The sequence below is a fragment of the Sceloporus undulatus genome, chromosome 1, assembly GCF_019175285.1.
Source record: "Sceloporus undulatus isolate JIND9_A2432 ecotype Alabama chromosome 1, SceUnd_v1.1, whole genome shotgun sequence".
Classification (NCBI taxonomy): domain Eukaryota; kingdom Metazoa; phylum Chordata; class Lepidosauria; order Squamata; family Phrynosomatidae; genus Sceloporus; species Sceloporus undulatus.
In genome coordinates, this window is record NC_056522.1 from 67,101,224 (window position 1) to 67,121,627 (window position 20,404).

General features: G+C 40.4%; 1 protein-coding gene across 4 annotated transcripts in view; it reads right to left on the reverse strand.

Moving 5' to 3' along the window:
• RYR2 (ryanodine receptor 2) overlaps positions 1–20,404 on the reverse strand; it is a 406,736-nt gene that overhangs the window by 132,217 nt on the left and 254,115 nt on the right. For all 4 annotated transcript variants that reach the window (XM_042470214.1, XM_042470205.1, XM_042470232.1 and 1 more), the window contains exons 38-46: positions 19,689–19,889; positions 18,796–18,901; positions 16,509–16,652; positions 13,462–13,735; positions 10,883–10,997; positions 6,862–6,994; positions 4,329–4,432; positions 2,426–2,561; positions 335–521 (exon numbers count right to left, since the gene is read on the reverse strand). In XM_042470214.1, the coding sequence (XP_042326148.1) occupies positions 335–521; positions 2,426–2,561; positions 4,329–4,432; positions 6,862–6,994; positions 10,883–10,997; positions 13,462–13,735; positions 16,509–16,652; positions 18,796–18,901; positions 19,689–19,889 (1,400 nt within the window). The remainder of the gene's footprint in view (positions 1–334; positions 522–2,425; positions 2,562–4,328; positions 4,433–6,861; positions 6,995–10,882; positions 10,998–13,461; positions 13,736–16,508; positions 16,653–18,795; positions 18,902–19,688; positions 19,890–20,404) is intronic.

Genomic DNA, 20,404 nt, shown 5'->3' on the forward strand with positions numbered 1-20,404 from the left:
CCTGCAATATTTCACTTGTCTGCTCCAAGGTCTTTCATATTTTGATTTCTTGCCTGCTATTACATGTTGAAATCCATTAGGCCCTTCAAATGTTTTCAGAATACAGATCCCACCTCACCATCGGCCATTCTAACCAAGTATCATGGTGGTTAAAGTCCAAGAACATCTCAGAACTACAGGTTCTACATCCATGTATTAAGTTTCATAACCAACACCAAGTCTTCTAAGTGTTTCAAAATTAACAAACACCAATGTGCTAGGTATAATGCCTTGTTTAAGGAGCAATGTGTTTACAAAACAGATCTGGAATAGGAACCACTTCTGTTATACCTACAATGTTCTATTGGATCCATTAGTTGGTGAAGGTCCATCTCTTGTAGGGTCTTCTGATATGTTTATGGCTTCCTCTATGGCAGCAAGCAATCCATTTCCACCTTCTCCTCTCAATGCTGGTCCAAAACACTCAGGACGCCGAATGAGCAACCTCACCACCACATTAGCATTCTCCTCAACACTTTCTCCTACAATCACAGAGGAAACATTTTTAAAGATATAATTCAGAATTAATAATTTTTTTAATTACATAATGGGATGTGGGGGAAAACACAGCTGGATGAACTAAGACTAGCAGCATGACGCTATTGCAGATGGGGCTGACATTTTACTCATTTTGACATATAAGTGAAAACAAGTTATGAATGCTATGACAGCTGTAGAGAAAAGAAACAGATATCCAAGTCTGGATGAAGTGTAGTATGTTTCATTATGTCTGTAGCTACAAGTAAGATAACCAAGGGGCCGGCTCTTTTCCTTGGCCCGGCTGGCTCTGGAGCTGCTTCCCCACTGCCTTTTGGAAGAAAAATGGCAGCGAGAGCCCAGCTACCACGGATCCTCTCTCAGACCTCCAGAAAGGCCCCCTCCAGCCGGTGCGAGGCCCCTTCAGGGGAGGCCAGAGATTCTGCCGGTGGGCGACTTGGGGGTCTCCTTGTACCCCCCGTCGCCTTATATGCTGGAAAATAAGGAAGATGTCACATGCCCCCCAAGACATCTTGAAGCCTCCTGGCTGCCCAAATGTGGGCAGCTTCATGATGCTCCAGTGGTGCAGCCAGAGCATCATGAAGCTGCCATGGGGCTGTGGTGGGACAGGAAAAGCTGGCTTTTTGCTGGGCGAAAAAGGAGTGGATCACAGAACTAGACCTCTAAGGGCAGCATTTTAACATCTTGCCACTGCGAACAATGTCTGCATGGCTTTATCCACCTGCCATGTACTGTGTTATTGTTTTTACAGACAAAAATAATAGTATATTTGGGACAGAAACTGTATTGGCTACATAGTTATAATGTAGTAGGGCAGCTATATAAAACTAATGTTTCACTTCATGCAAATATTTCTTTTCTGATTCCGGGTGTTAGGACATCATAGAATACCCTTTATTTGTACCACAGATATTTCAGGCATGGGGCATTTTTATAACCTACAATACTTTGGAATTCTCACTGGGGTGAAACAGTCAGAGAAAATAAAGCAGCTTCCAGCCACTTTTAAGGCAGGGTATTTATATGAGGTGCAGGTGGAAACTGAAACAAAGCTCCAGAGCTAAAAAAGTGAAGGAAAAAGAAGCCGGGCTACTCCAGCCTATTTCAGAAAATGCACATCTTTACACCTGCATATAAACAGCCTGGCACCAGTGCAGGGCTGCGGTAAGGGGAAGAAATGACACTGCGACAATTCTAATGGATGTAATTACATATACAACCCAGACAGTCCAAGAGGGGACATGTGGTGAAGGGAGTGAAGAAGGCATGTATGGGGTGAGGGTGTCTCCATAATCATGCTTTGACAATGTATCACTTGCATTCCAATTCACAGATGCCCTGTATAGGCAGAGCATTACATGTGTAGATGTGGATCAAAGCCATGCAATGGGATGCCATCTAGGCAGATGTGGGAGGAACTTGAAGGTTGCAGGCAGTGTGTTTGTGCAATGGTGTACATGCATGGCACGGAAGCAACAAAAAAAATTGCTGTCTGCCTGGGGTTATCCAGACCATGAGGTTTTGATCCACTTTTGGAAAAAGCAGGATCAAGCCACTTTTTCCTGCCCATCTGCTCTGCCCCACTGACATCAGAAAGTACTCCAGGTGCAGTAAGTCAATGAAAGGTTTTGTTTTTTTAAAAATAAAAACAAAAACAAATTTGCATACTGTTTGTTAAGCTTGTCCTGATATATAGCTACTTGTTCATGTATATGCTTATGCATCTTATAAAGGGAATTGGTGAATCAGTGAAGAGAACAAACAGACAAAATGAAAGAGGGATGTCAAGAACACAGCCAAATGCAGAGGAATTAACTCAAATTTTTAGACAGACATAATTATTTTGGAAGAACCAATGTTTTACAAAATGAATTGCCTCCTGCAGTACCATTGCAAAAAACAGCAAACCGAAGAAAATCCAAGTATCGTTCTCCTTCAACTGGATTCCATCCAATATCTGGATAGCCTTTGGATATAAGCAAAGGGCAACTCTGCAAACCACATCCAGCCAAGTAGCGGACTACCTAAGAACAAGGCGAAATTAAAGAAGAGAAGCATTTACTGCAAAAAAGAGTTTCAAACTGGTGTTCAATAATAGAATGTTTTCTTCTCTTACTTATCAATAGCTTTCTGTCTGCTATCTTCTGCCTAAAAAAAAATTGTTACTATCTGGACTAATATGAAAAATGAATACACCAGTTTCATCTTTATGCTTATTAACATTTGTCTGTACAGTCGGCCCTTCTTATCCATGGATTTTTTATACACGGATTCAAGCATCCACGGTTTGAAAATGTTCCAAAAATGTATAAATTTCAAATATCAAATCTTGATTTTCCATTTTTTATAAGGGACACCATTTTGCTATGTCATTATATTTAATGGGACTTGAGCTTACACGGATTTTGTTATACACGGGGGATCTTAGAACCAAACCCCAACGTATAACTCTGCCCGTGATGATTTTTATTTTAAGGGGGGGTATTGTGTATACTGTATATGGATGTATTTTAACCTGTTGTATGCCGCTTTGATTGCCTGGCAAAAAGCGGGATAGAAATAAAAAATTTATTATTTATTTATAACAAGGGTCCACTGTATAATAAACCTGCAGTCAGTTGTGAATACACCCACTGAATTATTCCTTAGTGCTTATTCCTGAGCTATTTATTTCTTCTCTACCTTTGTATTATGGCTCTTGAACCTTCAGTTCTTCACGCTAATCAGATTTGAATTTTGTACTCAATTATGTGAATAAACTGAAAATAAAATCCAGTTTGAAAATGTGTATCTACCTATACACTTTTATAATAATGTCATACTAAAAAAAACTGTTGAGTAAGCAAGGGGAGATATATTTGCACACAATAATAATAATAATAATAATAATAATAATAATAATAATTCTTATTTATATTTCCCCACCTCTCCCTGCAGATTACAGCCTAATAAAAACATACAAATACAATCAATAAAATCCATCATCTCAGCAATAATAATATAAATTAAAACTAATTTATCATTGTACACAAGTTTTGTAACAGTAGAATTGCACAGATTCATCATTAAGCATTAAGGGTGGATCCTAAACAGGGTCGGATGGATAGGCCCACCAGAAGAGCTCCGTTTTGACTGCCTTCTAAAAAGTGTCCAAGTTGGTAATATGATGGATTTCTTCCTGTAGGCGATTCCACAATTTAGGGGCAGTGGCAGTAAAAGTTCTTTGAGAAGTCATAGTCAATCTAGTCATTTTTGTTTCCAATAGATTCTTCCCAGATGTTCTAAGAGTGTGAGGCGGATTATGTAGGGAGAGGCGTTCCCTCAAGTAACTCGGGCCCAAGCCATATAGGGCTTTAAAGGTAATAAACAACAACTTGGCAGCCAGTGAAGTGATTTTAATACAGGTGTTATGTGGTCGGACCTGGAAGTGCCAGTGACCAATCTGGCTGCCATATTTTGGACCAATTGAAGCTTCCAAACATGGCACAAGGGTAGACCCATGTAAATCCTGTGGGACAAGATAAGATCTCACAATACTATGCAAAACCAGAGTTTAAATACCATGAAAAGCTTCTGAATGAAACTGCTGATGAAATTGCCACTTTTCTTGGGTATAACAGGTTACAAGTCCCGTAGTAGACTATAATCCCATGATGTTACCTTGCACACAGAAATCAGACATGTATGCCAACCGCTGCTACTCTACTTTTATTTATATGTACACATTTTTACTAAGATAAGCATGATACAGATGTGTAAAGCCATAGTTAGCTATTCAAAAGATAGTGTACCTTCTCTAAATCAGGCTCTCTCAAAGCTAGTGCAAGTTCGTTATTATCCATAACAGAAGCTGCTGCAACATCTAGAGGTGTTGATCCACGCATAGAAGGGGATGCTGTTAGAAGAATATTTCAGAAATTTTAATTTATTCACAACATGGTTATATAAACAACATCACAACTCAGCAACTTTAGTTTTTAAAAATATGTTTCATATTAGAATTTAACATTTTACTAAACAGTTTGCCATTCAGTACTATTATACCAACATTATATTGATATTATTTATTATTTTATTATTTATTAACATGATATTATTTATATACCACACTATAACCTATACACACACTTTTCTTATATTAGTGATGCTGTGCAGGATATAACCTATGAATTCTGAAGTCTCAAACACAGTTGAACCGTGTGTGGATTGTGAAATGAAGAGGTCATTCACACATCATTTTTGTAGCGGAACAATGCAAATATCCTCACTCACACATTCCAGTTTTGTTATTCATGTTGTGAAATGGTATCGAGTTGCATCTCTTCAAGTTTTTCATTGGAATTGGCAGCTGAGGCAAGGTGGTGGAGGGGGTCCCATTGCCAGGCCTGAGCTCAGTCTCCGTGGTCTGGGGGGAAGGTGCAACTTTCCTTCCAAAAGCCAGCCTGTAGCAACGGGTGTGGAGTGAAAGAAGAAGTGGAGGAGTGTCTCCTCATAAAGTCAACCAGGAGGAGCTTCATCCTCCAAGGTGTCGGTGATAGAAATGTATTCAAACTGCATTCAGTGTATGCCAAGTTTAATCCAGGTCTCTCCATGTCACTATTCATGCTGCCGACAATGTGAATCATGAAAAATAAACTTAGGGAAATCCCAGGTTAAGTAGGTTCTTGGTAGCCCCCCCCAAACTGATTCAGGTGCATCCGGGTGCATGTGAATAATGGGGATTAAACCATCCCGGATTTCTTTTCACCATATGAATAGCCCCAAAGTGTGCATCAAACTGAAATGAATCACCACATCTACTTCATCCCCCCCCACCTCATGAGATAGTTGCAGTGCAGCAGCTAGTTAGTCAGCTGCTGCACTGCAATAGATGTTGCAGTAAAGCAACATCTAGTGGTGGTATCCCACCAGCATCAGAGGCACAGTTAGTAAGGACATGGGGGATATCCCTTCTCATTGGTGTTCCCACATTGTGGAACTCACTACCATAGGAGGTTAGATTGGCCCCTCTATTATCACTTTTCACCAGCATTAAAATACAATTTTTATTCAAATAAGTGTTTAGTCTTTAGCCAGATGTGGCAGAATGTTTGTTTAATAGAGTATACTATACTCTTACCTCATATTATATATGTATTTTAAAAGGTGGGATATAAATTAATATGATTGCTTATTTAATTTTTTTTTTAATTTGAATCCTATGTTGTTTTAATTGTATTTTGTTTTAATCTTATTTTTATAAGCCACTTTTGGTCCCATAATGGAAGAAATGTGGATATAAATTAAACAAACAAACATACATCTCAGGCACAGCCATTAAGGAGAAAAGGCAAATGGGTGGGAAGAGATAAAAGCCTCAGAAGCAACAAGAAAGGTAAGAAAAGCAGAATGGGCTGTAAGAGATTCATTTCCTGGCCTCTCTTATCTCATTCAAACTCCAGATCACAAAGTATCCAGGGAGAGGACTGAGCGCCCTCGGAAGCCAGAAGCTGGGTCAAAACCAAGAACAGCATACCATCCTTCCCACCTGTATCAGAGGGAGACCAAGTGGAATGTAGGCCAGACATCTGAAGGAGGTTTTGCTAGAGGACAGGCATGACAGTTAGGGCTTCTACACGCAAGCCAATTCACCACCCTTGGAATCAGATGTAAGCTTAGGGAAGAGTCCTACCAAACCTGAACTTGTAGTCACACCAGTGCCAAGCTACTACCAACTCACTCTGTGGAAATGATACCTGAACCCTGATCTGGCTACATCTTGCCCTTCTGTAAGGGTAATGCCATTGGCTTCTTGCTAATCTGAAGGGACTGGTTTTACAATCTCTTAACAAGCTCTGGCATTTCATACAGGAATAACCAGCTGGTAGGAGGGTATGTTGGGGACAACTTACCAAACCAGGGACTAAATCCACAGGCATGAACTAGCAGAAGAAACATGTTATTATGAAAACTTATAGAGCCAGGAACAGTATCCTAGAACAACTTACACCATACTGCAGAATCAATTCACTGTGAATTGATGGTAGATCCTCTGACAATTTACCATCAGATGTTAAATCTTTCATCTGACAGTTATCAGACTGCCTGTACTGGCCATAAGATGGGTCATTTCCCTACAGTTTTATGCATTTGGCAAAAAACGAGAATGGACCTAAAGTGGGAGGACTTAACAACCTGTTGGTAGCCTTAGAAGCTTCATAAAAGCTGCCTGAAGTAACCTGGTGGCCTGGTTTTGGTATACCTGGAGATTGGCTACTATGAGCACCTCCCCAAGGAAGGGTTGTCACAACAGCAAAATGTAGAATACATTCTATAAAGACTTACCAAGGCCAACACTGCTATTTTCCAAAAGATAGCTAAGATGATCAAACATAGCCTTTTGGTTCTGTCTGCTGATGCGGCAAAAGTAGCACAGAAAACGACAACAATTAGCCACCATCTTAGGAAAGGTGATTTCCTACATAAAAAAATTGCTATGTTAGAAAAGTCAAATATTGTATATAAAACCACTGTATTTGGAGGGGGATATTTTTAATGCATTTTGCAGCTTACATAAATGATATCAGTAAGAAATCCATTTCCTGTTACAGCTACTATTTAAGCAAAAAAATGAGAATGAACACAGCTAAGCTGCTGTTGTGCCAATACCTTGAGACAGAGATAGGAAAGTGAGTGCAAAATAGCCACTACATTATATTTGCGTCCGTCCCCCCAACACACACACCATGTAACTTCCTGCACTGCCCAAAAAAACGGGGTGGAAAAGCACTCAAAATGGAAGGGATGGGCAGAAGGGTGCAGAAAAAAAGTGAGGGGGGAAATCCGCCATGTTTCCTTTGTTTCTTCTCTCATCCATCTACTCTTTCCTCCCTCTCTCTGCTCTGAAGTCCTCTCTTTCCCATTCAAGGCAGTTTGGCACAGGATTTCTCTCTCTGCTTCATCCTCACTCTTGCTCTAATTTCTGTCTACCATGTTTCATGACACTCACAAGTGCCACCACCAATCCTGAAATGTAAACTCTACGAAGGAAAGTAACGGTGGTGGCGGTGAAGGATTGGGCGCAACATAACTATTATTATTTCCATGAAAACATCTTCAAAAGTATATGAAATTTTGTTGGGCAAGAGGTTCTTTATGTTCTGTTTTATATTTTTAAAACACACACACTTTAACATAACTAATATTGATACATGGTTCTCTGCATCTTCCTAACTGGCATGCATGCAACACAAGAGGTTTCTATGTTATTCTGAAGAGGAGCCCATCTGTAAAGATTAACACTCTCACTCCTTCCACTTTCCCAGTTACATCTGGTAGGCATGGATGGTAGGGCCTTCTTGGCTATTGATGTTGACTATTGTATTTCACCTCCTTGCTCTCCCAGGCAGAGACTTCTTTATTCTTACAGGCTTTTGAGAACCAAATGTTTTTAAAGAAAGGACTTTCAACAGTGTGCTATATAGATTTTAATTGTACTGTGTTTAATTATACTGTTTTAAAATTGCTTTCTATTGTTTTGAATGTTCTTGATGTTGACTATTTATATGTTTTAATTATTGTATTTCTCTTAATCCATCTTGAGTCCCAGTTCTGGGATAAATGTGGGATATAATTAAAGATAACTATATGAAAAACAATAATGGAGATGCACATTATGCATCTGACAACTATAGATGCTAGTTAGCTATACTTTATGTTGTTACATTTAAGTATGTATCCAAATGCACATCCCAGTCTAGAAAAGGTTATAATTTATCTTTTAAAAATGTAGTTCATATAGAGCTTCTACACTTGCATACACATAAAGATTAGGCCCAATTTTCCAAATCTAGCTGGTGGTACACACCTAGGGTTGCAATAAGTCAGGACCTCCAAACTGGGACAAATGTAGGACACTCAAAAAAATGGATGATTTTTTTAAAATGTTAATATAAATGCATGTTTCTTGGGCATGCTCAAAATGGAGGACATTTTGGCATTATTCCTAAACAGATGGCAGAAATGTACTTCCCTTTCTGCTCAACCCACCCCCCCTCCCAAAACACACACTAAGCACATTTGGGAATTTCACATGGCTTTACTGAACATGGCCTCTTGCATATTTCAGAGACTTATTCCATAACCAAACCCCTTGGGTTCAACACAAAATGTAGGACATTCAAACAATGGAGGACACAACCAACTAAAAGTAAAAAACATTTACATATATTAAAAACACATTAATATAAATCATATCATTGGCCCGTTATAAACGGGCAGGAAAGTACACGCAGAGCGCGTACTAGGTTTAGAAAGGGGCAGTGCTTTCGCACCCCCCTAACCTTAGTGTGCGCTCCGCGCGCACAAAATGGCAGCAGCCATTCCACATGGCTCTATATGGGGCGGAGCGGACATGACATCCTCGCTCCGCGCCAGGGTGCTTAGTGCGCCCTTAGCGCGGAGCAGGAAGGAGCTCCGTTTCGGAGCTCCTTCCTGGTTTGCGCCGCTGGGCACAGCCTTCACATGGCTGCGCCCAGCAGACCAAAGGAGAAAGGGGCCAAGTGGCCCCTTTCTCCTCCTCCCCGCCGCCGCGGGGTGTCCTTGGGGCTTCAAGCCCCAAGGACACCCCTTTCCAAGCTGCGGGGAAGAGCCTTTTGCAGCGGGGAAAGGGGCAGGTGCAGCCCGCCTCAAATGGGCGGTCTGTAACCCGCCATAGAGATCTTGTTGCACCTCTGAGACTAAATGCATCTGAGGAAGCAGACTCTTTCGGTTAATAATAATAATAATAATAATAATAATAATAGAATTAAGGGACATTATGAGGCAGTGGTAGAGAAGTACCAGGGTTCGATCTGTTGCTTGGACATAAACATACCCCACTGGGCTAAATCACACTCTCTCAGCCTCAGGGTATGGCAATGTGTAGGGGAATTCAAGTTTCCTAAGGCTTCAGCCCTTGGTAAGGAAACAAAAATATCAAAACTATCAAAGCCAAGCCTGTGAGGGTCTAGCTTGTAAATCAGCAGAGCAGCAGAAATGGTCTTTTGTCTTAAGATGCTTCCATAAGAACTGAGGCTGACACAAATTGCTTGTAGTTTAAAAAACAAAACTTTACTAATGGCTTAAATCTACATATACATGGAAGCTACATCCTAACCTATCTAGTGAATAGTTCAGGTAAAAGAAGAAGTTTGTATCTCACCATCTTTCAGTGGAAAGTTGAGAGAGCATGATGATGGAAAGACCGAAGGGAAAGCAGGAAAGATCTATTGTGCGAGAGAACTTCCTAAGCAAGTTAGATCACATGATCTGTTTACCAACTTACAAAGGTATTTATTGCCCCTGTTTAGCAGGACCAAATAGCATGCAAATTGCAAAGTCTTCTGTTCTGAGTCTCTGCCGGGCTGAATGAAAAGCTCCCCCTCCTCCTCCTCCCTGCCTGGCTGCAGCCTCTCCAGCACAAATGGACGGAGGCTGCTTTGGAAGGGAAGATAGATCAGGCGTCCAGCTGTCCCGGATGACAGAATGCAGAAGCCAGGAAAGACCTTCTCCAAGGTCAAAAAACTGGAAAGGTCATGGCTGCAGCCGTGAAATGGCAAGCCTTATACACACCTAAAAAAACTACCCTTTCGTGTATTTATCTTACCTAAACTTAGGGCATCTAGTTCCAAGAACCATTCATGGGCTCACTGGCCTTCTACAATGTATCAGCAGTGCTAGTTGTAAGGCTTCTATTGTTCCTTAATTTAAATTGGGCAGCATCTGGTGAGCGGGGGAATTATGGATGTCTTCTGGGAATGAGCGATCCCAAAAGATATGTCTCTCAACACACATTATATAAGGTCAATTTCTTCCTTCCAGACCTTTAAACTGCTACAGAGAATTCCCCTCAAAGTTCAAAATAATTCCATGTTTTATGTATCCAGTTTTGTCCTGACAACCTTTGTTTGGTTTTTTTGCCATGTGCCTTCAAGTTGGATCAGTTCTTATGGTGAACCTATCCTAGGTTTTCTTGGCAAGATTAATTTAGATGAGGTTTGCCATTAAATAAGGCAATAAGAACTTAAATAAGATTTAAATAAAACTTAATAGCCAGAGATTTTGTTCACTAATAACCTGTTTAAAAATCAATTTAGACTATGTAACTGCTTAGATAAATATTAGGTTCTTTGCCTGGTTACAAATACTTACTAACGTGCATGTCTCAATAGATCCCTGGACTTAACACCAAGTTATAGAACCAAATCTTAAAACATGTAGTTTGATTCTTAAATTGAACTAATACAATTATCTTATTCACTGAGAGGTAAGTAGCTATGTCAGACATTGCAAGCAACATTTGAAGTCTCTTCTGCTAGTACATTACCTTTGACTCTCCTCCTCCAAGTACATTCACCATTACTTCCATTACAGTCTCGTGCATCCCTAGGGCCCTCATAAGATTAGGATGCTGGTAAAAAACTTTATTGTTCATAATATCCCTGTGTTGGAAAAGGAAAACAAAAAATATTTGCACATTTGTTTTGTTACTATTACCTTTAAACATTTCTCTTCAGTTTCATGTCATGTAACAAGGATGAGGAAAGTGTAGCCAGTGGGCTCCCAGTGTTTCCCAACATTTTTTACTCCTCAGTGCCCCAAATTTCATCAGGGTGCAATTTCATCAGGGTGGAAGGAGACTGTGTTATTTTCCCAAAAAGACATGATGAAATTGGACCAGAGAGTCAGCAGCTGGAGAAAGCCAAAAGCGATGAAATTGTCTCACACCCATTTTACATAGACACTGAAGTGAATTTGTGGAAATAAGCTCCCTCCACTCCCCCAACAAGAAAACTGGACATGGGAAGAGGTGGCAATGCAATCCTCCAAGATTCCCTGGGCAATCTACGTGTCTCCTTAACCCCGGGTAGTTGCTCACCACTGTCAAACAAAAACAGTTTAATTAATTCACACATAATTGTAATACATGGTATCTCCAACAGTTGTCTAGATTCTAATTCTACAGGCAGTGACAAACAGAAGATGCAGAAACCAGCTATGATTGCATTCTCAAGGAACTGGAAAGCATAGATTTAACTCTTTATATGCATCCTATTACAAAGTCTTTCCCATTAAGTTACTTTTCTGTTTCTACCAGAATGATTTTTTTACTTTTCTTTCCGTTCCTTTTGTTCCTAGTCTTCATATGGACATAAAGGGGAGTGGTCTCTGCCTGCACTAAGATCTCACAGTACCTTCTTAACTCATAACAGAGTAACATCTAGGACACTTTTCTTCTCCTGTATGATTTTTAACATCTTTGCCTGATGAAGAAGCCAGTGATGCTCTGAAAGCTTGCATGATGTATTTTATGCATTGAAGGCCCAGTCCAGATGGGCCACAGCTCGGTTTCTATGTAAAGCAATACAGTTGAGAGCTAGATATGCGGGGACAACTGTGGTAAACTGTAGATGTGATAAGGAATTTTGATGTGTAACTGAAGTTCAATCTTTTTGTTTTATGTACAGTGGTGCCCCGGGATACGAAATGATCGCGTTACGAAATTTCCGGGATATGAAAAAGTTAGATTGGAAAAAACTGTTCCGGGTTATGATATTTTTTTTCGGGTTACGAAATTTATTTCGGCGCGAAATTCAAACGCAAAGCGCGGCTAGCGGCTTTCCAGCGCTAACGGAAAGCCTTTTCGGGTTGCGAAATTATCGGGTTACGAAGGGAACGGCGGAACGAATTAATTTCGTAACCCGAGGTAGCACTGTACTATAATTTGAAAGCTTATTTTCCCTCTCTATTTTACCCATTTTTGTACTTTGAATATTTTATATAGATTTTTATAATCAAGTTTTATAATTCAGCTTCATTTATGGGTTTTGTAAATTTTGTACTCCACCAGGGCTAGCCCGAAGAAAGAGGCTCCTCCCACCTTAACTGTCATCTTTCGGCCTGAGAGGGAGTGGGCAGACCCAGCTCCATCAGGGCTAGCCTGAAGAAAGAGGCTCCTCCCTCCTAACTGTCATCTTCTGGCCTCCTATTCCCCTCTAGCTATGCTCTGACTGTGTGGGGGAGAGGCTTGCATACCCTAATGAAGTTGTGAGCTATGCTGGCGGTGGTATAATAGTCACTGGCAGGGCCTCCCGTGTCAGACAGGTCACAGCCAAAGGGTCTGACCAAGAGTGCCAAAGGGCAGGATGGGCTCTCTAACTTATGGCAGCCATCCTAGAAGAAGGAAAACTCTAATCCCAAACCTGGGCAGATGGTGCTCATCTAACTCTATAAGGTAAACCATCTAAGAGAAGGAAACTCTAATCAAACCTACGACCCGAGGACCTCGCTGCCACTGTCCATGCTTATCAAGGCCTCAGCAGTCGAACCTCTGGTTTAAAGGGTGAGGCCAGTTCTGTGCACACTGCGCTTCACCAGAAAAATCCATTGCACAGGCTCGAAGGATACATCCAACATCATCAACACGCTTGTAGAAAGCACAGATGAATCCTTCCTGAATCTTCATTCGCAAAGTAAAACCAAGAGAACTTAAATTGTATGGCATTCACATGGTATCTATACAGTATTTTATTCATATTTTAGATTTATTATATTTTAGCTTTTTCTAATTTTTATAGAACTTCTATAGAATTTTATAGCATGTTTTATCTGCTTTTGTGTCATTTTGATATGGCCTAAGGGCTCATCAATAAGTATTGATTGATTGATTACTTTATAGAAATTGTGTTTGATAAAGAAAAGGCAGTTTTGAAAGTAGCTGACCATTGTATTGCATCATTTCTGATACTATTTGTTCCCTGGGAGCATTCTGCACTTGTGTTATTCAAACTTACTCAGCTTTGAACCCATGAACATAAAATCAGTGTCTACTCCAGAAAGGTTGAATAAAGTCAGTTTACAGTAAAATTATGTAATAGTAAAAATGGTAGCAAAGAAAGACTTTACCCTAATCCACGAATCATAAGCTTCTCTTCCTCCTTGCCCATTCTAACACTGAGGAGAGAACGGATCTGGCCAAGAGATGCAAGTAAGTTGATAGTATCTTCCACAGATACACCATTTATAGTGTATGTCTTTGGTAAGGCACGAACCAGGCCACCAACTCCATCATACTGGCGATGCAATAAAACAAACATGGCCCTCACTAATTCTGGGTCTTCTATTACTGATTCTTGAGCCCATCGTACCATAGTCTCTGATATCAGCTGCTGGAGAGTTGCTAGATGTAGAAAGCATTAGGATAATATATAGCAAAATCATTTTCATTGTGTGATAATATCTAGGACAATATGCTATTCTTGTTAAAATTAGAAAGAGAATAAATGATTTACTGATTTTTCTTAGGGAAGAAATAGATCATCAGAAGGAGCAGCTTGAAGCTGCCCCTACCTTTTAAAAAAAAAAATTCTTTACTAAATTTTATTTTTTTAAAAAGTATAAAACAAAACATATATATTCTTCAATATTCTTACAATATTCTTTTCTCCTCCTAACCACCCTAACCCCAACCCCATGTAGAATACTCCAATCTTATAAACTGTTGTCTTAAAACAGCAAATATTAAAATTATTCCTCATTTCTTTTCTCTTTACCTCCTCATTTCTCTTTTCACTTTATATATTCTGCTAACATAAAAGAATGTGTATTATTATATTGATACTTACATAATCTCTTAAATTTTTACTTCATACATAAATGAAACACATTTCACACTGATTTTTAAAAATTATTATTCCAGTCTTTAACTAGTGGGGTAAACAAAGACTGAATTCTAAGAGAGCATGGATAATTATTTTTTGACAATTTTTTTTTCTCATCAAATCATTTCTGATGACCAGTATTTGACCATCTCTTATTACAGAAGCTGATTAATGGATCCCACATATCCTTTTTATTTTGCTCTTTTCTATTATCCTCCTCTTTCAACGTTGTTGTTAGTCCATTTCAATAACATCTAATGTTTTTATTAGCCACTCATCAATCCCTGGAACAGTTGTCCCCCTCCAATGTTTTGCAATTGTCATCCTGGCCATAGTTAACAAATAAAGTAGTTGTTTCAGGTGCTTTCTTCCATTCATATCATTTACCCCTTCCCAAAGGCAGATTGGGGCTGTGGCAACCACATGTTGCAACGCCAATCCACCTTGAAGCCACCTAAAAAAGGAGCAACAAAGAGCTGGCTTCGCAGCTGCATTGCAGCATGCGGTGTGTAAAGCTTGTGCTGCCAGAGCATCATGAAGCTGCCTCCATATAAATGGCCAGGAGGCTTCCGGGTGGCTTCCAGGCAGCTTGGGAGCATGCAGTGTGGAAGGTGGCACAAAAGAGCTATCTGTTTCAGCCTTTAGTAAAGAAAGGAATTAAATAATACATTGTCAAATGACAAAATTATCCTGAGGAGAAAAAAAAAGCTGCAGACTGCTACTGCCGTGCTCCCCTTTCAAACACTTCTGAGTGCAAATGCTAAAATTTCACCTGCTAAACACTCCTAAAAATCAAAATAGTGTTTAGTTCAAGAAAGAAGAGTCAATCAGAAAAGAAGAGCCATATCAACTGTCTGTCTAGCATTCTGTTCCCACAGTGGCCAACCAAAAGCACAAGTAAACTCCTGAAGCAAAACATGACTGCAACAACATTCTCCTGCTTATATGTTTCCTTAAACTGTAATTGAGCCACATGACTCAACACTGTTCCCTTGTGTTTCACAATCAACAAGAGGCTATGCAGGAGATAATCTGGAGTTTGGGAACTGGGCTCAGTCTGCTTATGATACCTAATTCTATTTCTTTTACAACTAAAAACCAAGGAGGCTGTGGAGATCCTGAATTGACAGCTATATATAAGATTGGACAAGGGTGAATAAATTGATGGTCAATCCATCCAAGACAGAAGTTCTGTTGGTCAATTTTAAAATGACCTGAGGCTCACATTACAACCTATTATGGATTGTTGTTTGTTTTTTGGGGGGGGGGGGGGGGGGCGGTTCGGCCATTTTCTAGAAGAGTTTCTTCCTGACATTTCACCAGCATCTGTGGCTGGCATCTTTTACTCTAAAGATGCCAGCCACAGATGCTGGTGAAACATCAGAAGGAAACACTTCTAGAACATGGCCACTTAGCCCGAAAACCCACAAAAAAACTATGGATACCGACCATGAAAGCCTTCGACTTCACATATTGCCTTGCATTCTTTTTGACAGATCAGGACCATAGTGTAGAGATGCTCTTAGCCCCACCACTGCTTCTGGTAGGCCAAGTAACTGTTGTGGCGAAGTGTGCCTTTGTCCAATTTCAGTTGGTGATCTAACTGCAGCCTTCCAAAGCTAGAGTAGATCTGGTCATGCTTGTCCATCCTTTAATTGCCTCCCAATTAGACCATGTAATGCACTCTATGTGGTGTAACCTTTGGAAAGTATTTGAAATCTACAACTAGTGTAAAATTCTGTCATAAGGCTGCTGTCAGGTGTGCATTTTAGAGACCATATAAGACCAGTCTTATAACAACTGTACTGGTTTCCAATTTGTAGCTTCCATGCTCAATTCAAGGTGCTATTCTTCACCTCCATAGCCCAAAACAGTTTGGGGCAAAGATATCTGGAAGACTGCTTGATCTGATTATAAGCCTACTTGAAATCTAAGCCCATCTGCAGAAGCCCTGTTGCATGTCGCATCTGGGTACACATCTGGGTTTTCTCTGTAGCAGCACCCTGATGGTGGAACTCCCTTGCTAGGAAGATCATGCTGGCTCAATCCTTTTTGAGTTTCCAGTGGGCTATTTCACTTGGCCTTTGGTTCTTAAAAGTAGAGGTGGCTGCTCTGACTATTTTTTAACTATTTTTAACTGTTTAACGTTTAGAAAGGAGAATGAGCTTATTTTTTAATTGCCATGAGTATAAAAATGTAGCCTAAAACATGAACAATGTACTTCAACATCATTAACTGATGATATTGCGTTATTGTCTTCTCATAGTAATCCCCTCATTTTACTTTACTTACATGGTTTCATGGCATCATCATCAAGTTGCTTCTCTGCTTGTTTCTTTTTCAAGTGTGTGATCCTTTCTATAAGATATAGCAGCCGGCCTGTAATCGATAAATCACTGATTCCATCCAGAAATCCATCTTCATCTAGCTGTATTCCTAAGAAATAAAAATATATATATTTATTGGAGCCAGAAGAAGAACTCATCAAAGAGAGTATTTCAATGTTCACTTCCAGGGCTGCTTCCAAAATTGGGAGGAGGCATAAGGCTTCGTTAGGCACTGTCTTGGGGCCCTCTTGTCCTGGTTGGGCATTCTCAATAGTAAGTGAAGTGTACCCATGTTTTAATATGATGAGATGAACTTGTATTCTTTATTAGGAAAAAATAAAGAGGGTGATTGAAAGTTATTCTGTTCATCAAACAAAGGAGCATGTGGGAAGAAGAAGGGAGGTGCTACAGCAACAATGGATTCTCCCATTTTCCCATTCATTCCACAAGCAAACAAGCTATGGTTTTGTTTCAAAGCATAGCAAAACTATTCCAAAATACAGCCCAGTTTTTACATTGCTGCTATCGTGTCATAGCTAGCTTTTTCAGGGTCTTCTGTATATTTGTCAAAAAGGGAAGACAGATTCCAGGCGTGTAGCATCAACAAGCCACAGCCACAGCTTGCCTCAAAGACCACATTTCAGCCTCATAATCTCAGAAGTTTCCCATGCAACACAGGTAGGCAACATGATGTATAAGGCTGAATCATGTTGGCACAGGAGTTCTCCCTAGAATGACCTGCCCACATATAAACCAACACTGGAGTATTAGCATTAAACCACAATAGGTGGCTAGGGGCTTATTTATTGAAACCACCCATATGTCGCACCTGACACACTGAAATATTCACATATCATTGCAAGAAAATTTTATACATTGATTTATTACATTTACAGTATATACCAGGGGTTGGCAAACCCCGGCCCGTGGGGCCACATCCGGCCCAGCGAGGCCTTGGGACTGGCCCAAGCCCGGTCCTGCCGCCGATTGCCAAAGGCCCTGTGCTAGTGGCAATCGGTTGCAGGACCGGGTCTCTCGCATGGGGCCTTTAGCCTCTCACGCGAGAGGTCAAAGGCCTTGCGCGAGGACGCAGGGCCTTTAGCCTCTCACGCGAGCAGCCCTCAGCTGGTGGAAAGGCAGGGCCAAGGAGACTCGCTTCAGCGAGGTTTCCTGGCCCCGCCTGGACCCTTCTGCCAGCAGACAGGGCAGGCAGGGCCAAAGAACCCCGCTGAAGCGAGGCTCCTTGGCCCTGCCTGGTCCCTTCCACCGGCAGACGGGGCGGGCAAGGCCAAGGAGCCCCACTGAAGCGAGGCTCCTTGGCCCTGCCTGGTCCCTTCCGCCGGCGGGCAGGCGGGCAAGGCCAAGGCGTCCCGCTGAAGCGAGGCTCCTTCGCCCTGCCTGGCTCCCTCCGCCAGCGGACAGGCAGGGCCAAGGAGCCCCACTTCAGCGAGGCTCCTTCACCCTGTCTGTTCCCCTCTGGGCAGGGCAGGAACGGGGCGGGGGTCCTCCTCCTCCTTCCCTCCCTTCCCACGGCTGCCAGACAGCCGCGGGCAGGGAAGAAAGGGGGTTGGGGAAGAGGAAGAGGGAGGGAGGGAGGAACAGGAGGAGGAGGAGGATGAAGAAGAAGAGTAGCAGGAAGAGGAGGAGGATTTCCATTCCATTTCTACAGGTCTGCTTTGTTTTAACAATGATAGCGGTGATGATGATGATGATGATGATGATGATGATGATGATGATGATGATGATGATGATGGTATCAGTCAGTTTCTGAGACATGCACTCACTCTTTCTGAACGTGAGACAGTGTGACTTTCCAAAGTACGTTTCTGTGTATTTTCGGTGCTTTTAATGCTAAAAGGTCTGCTTTAACAATGATAGTGATGATGATGATGGTGATGATGATGGTGATGGTGATATTGATATCAGCCAGCTTCTGAGGCCCAAATGTCCTCCATTTTGATCATGCCTAACAAGCATGCATTTATATTAACTTTTTTTAAAAAATCATCAAATTTTTTTGCATGTCCTCCATTTTTAAAAAATGTGCCCTGGTATATACTGTCTTACAGCTAATGCATTCAATGTTCTTCACAGTTTAAAGTAATGATTTGAATCCAGATTATAATGTTTTTATTAGATTCAAATAAAAGTCTGTTAAACCTATCCCTTAAATATCTTGATTAATAAAACTGTTGATATTATTGTGATTAAGTTTTGGGGTGGGGATAAGAATATACTCAATAAAAAATTACCACAATGTTCCATCAAATCTTCATGAAAATCCAACAGGTGATCCCTTATTTCGTCAGGACAAGGACAATCATTTTTGTCATCTTTAAAATTCAGCAGCATGTTAATCTTCAAAAGAAATAAAAAATATTAATTTTATTTTAAATAATGATCACAGGTTAGCAGGAACTATTTCATAATGATATTGCTATACTCTTCTGGTAGTTCAAATCTTCATGAAAATCCAACAGGTGATCGCTTATTTCGTCAGGACAAGGACAATCATTTTTGTTATCTTTAAAATTCAGCAGCATATTAATCTACTAATTTTATTTATGTTATGATTAAATCCACTGTATTGTTGATGACAACCCCTGTTGGGATTTATAGGATATGCAATGGGTCAATACTGTGACAGGTTTAAGGTGCAGCTCACCATTTATGCACATATACAATTGGCTTGTGGGGGGGAGACAAAAATATATATGGGCAGCAATACCACTGGCCTCTTCCCGTCTCCACACTGGTACTCAGAGCAAAATGACAAAATGCCTATTAGTTATCAGTACTGCAGTTTGATAACCTTTGGTGCATTACTGCAACAAAAGCAAAGGATGTTATTTTCAACAGCTCACACTACCAGTTAATAAAAATGCTATGTTCTGCTGCACTGACCCATTTTTTTCTTCCATTAAAGTTTGTATATATTGTTTATTAAAATACTCGAATAGTGATTCTTTTTCCTAGTTCTAATACTGACAGTTTCAAATGCTTTACCATCACAAAAACTGTGTGATAGTTATTTGTACATTCTAATATTAAACTACCACATACAGCTTGAGCCAAGCCTCTTTGTATATAGTACATTCAGATAACAAAACCTGAACATAAAACTGTTATCTATATTAAGATATACCTGTTCCTGTGGTGGAGAACGAAACTCTTTTGTTTTCTTGGCTGTCAGTGCAGCTGACATATTTAATGCTTGCATAACTTCATTGTATCGGAAACGCTGATTATCTTGAAGTTTTGCTACAAAATCATCTGAAAAAGCTACAATGGCTTCTATTCGGTGCCGTATCTGACAGTCACAAAGGTACTGAAGTAAATGGCACATCTGAAAAAGCATGGATAAAGAAAATGTTTATAACACAGAAAATGTAGCCTACAAATTATTATTACTAAAAGAAAAAGATATGTAAATTAGGACCCATCTCTTTGCAAACAACATTCTTCCCTTTCAACATTGGCAAAATGGGCAATTTTCTGAGCTGGATTTCCAACACACATGAGTGGAATTCAGCATAAATGTGGATAAACCCACTAGAATATGTTTCCAGCACTGGTAAGGGATGCCCACCTCCCCAAAAAAACTAACCCTGATACTACTGCAAGAATCAAATTGGATTTAGGCTCGTATAATTATTGCATAGCCATTCCCACCGGACTGTGATCGTGATTGATTTTTTTGATTTTATTGGGAATTGTTGTTTTAACGTTATTTTAGGGTGGGAGGGAGTTTTAGGGTGTTTTTGGTAGGTTTTTACTTGTGACTTGCTGTGTAGCATTTTTATTGTTCTTTTGTTGGTTGTTACCCACCTCGATCCAATACAGGGAGATAAAATAATACAA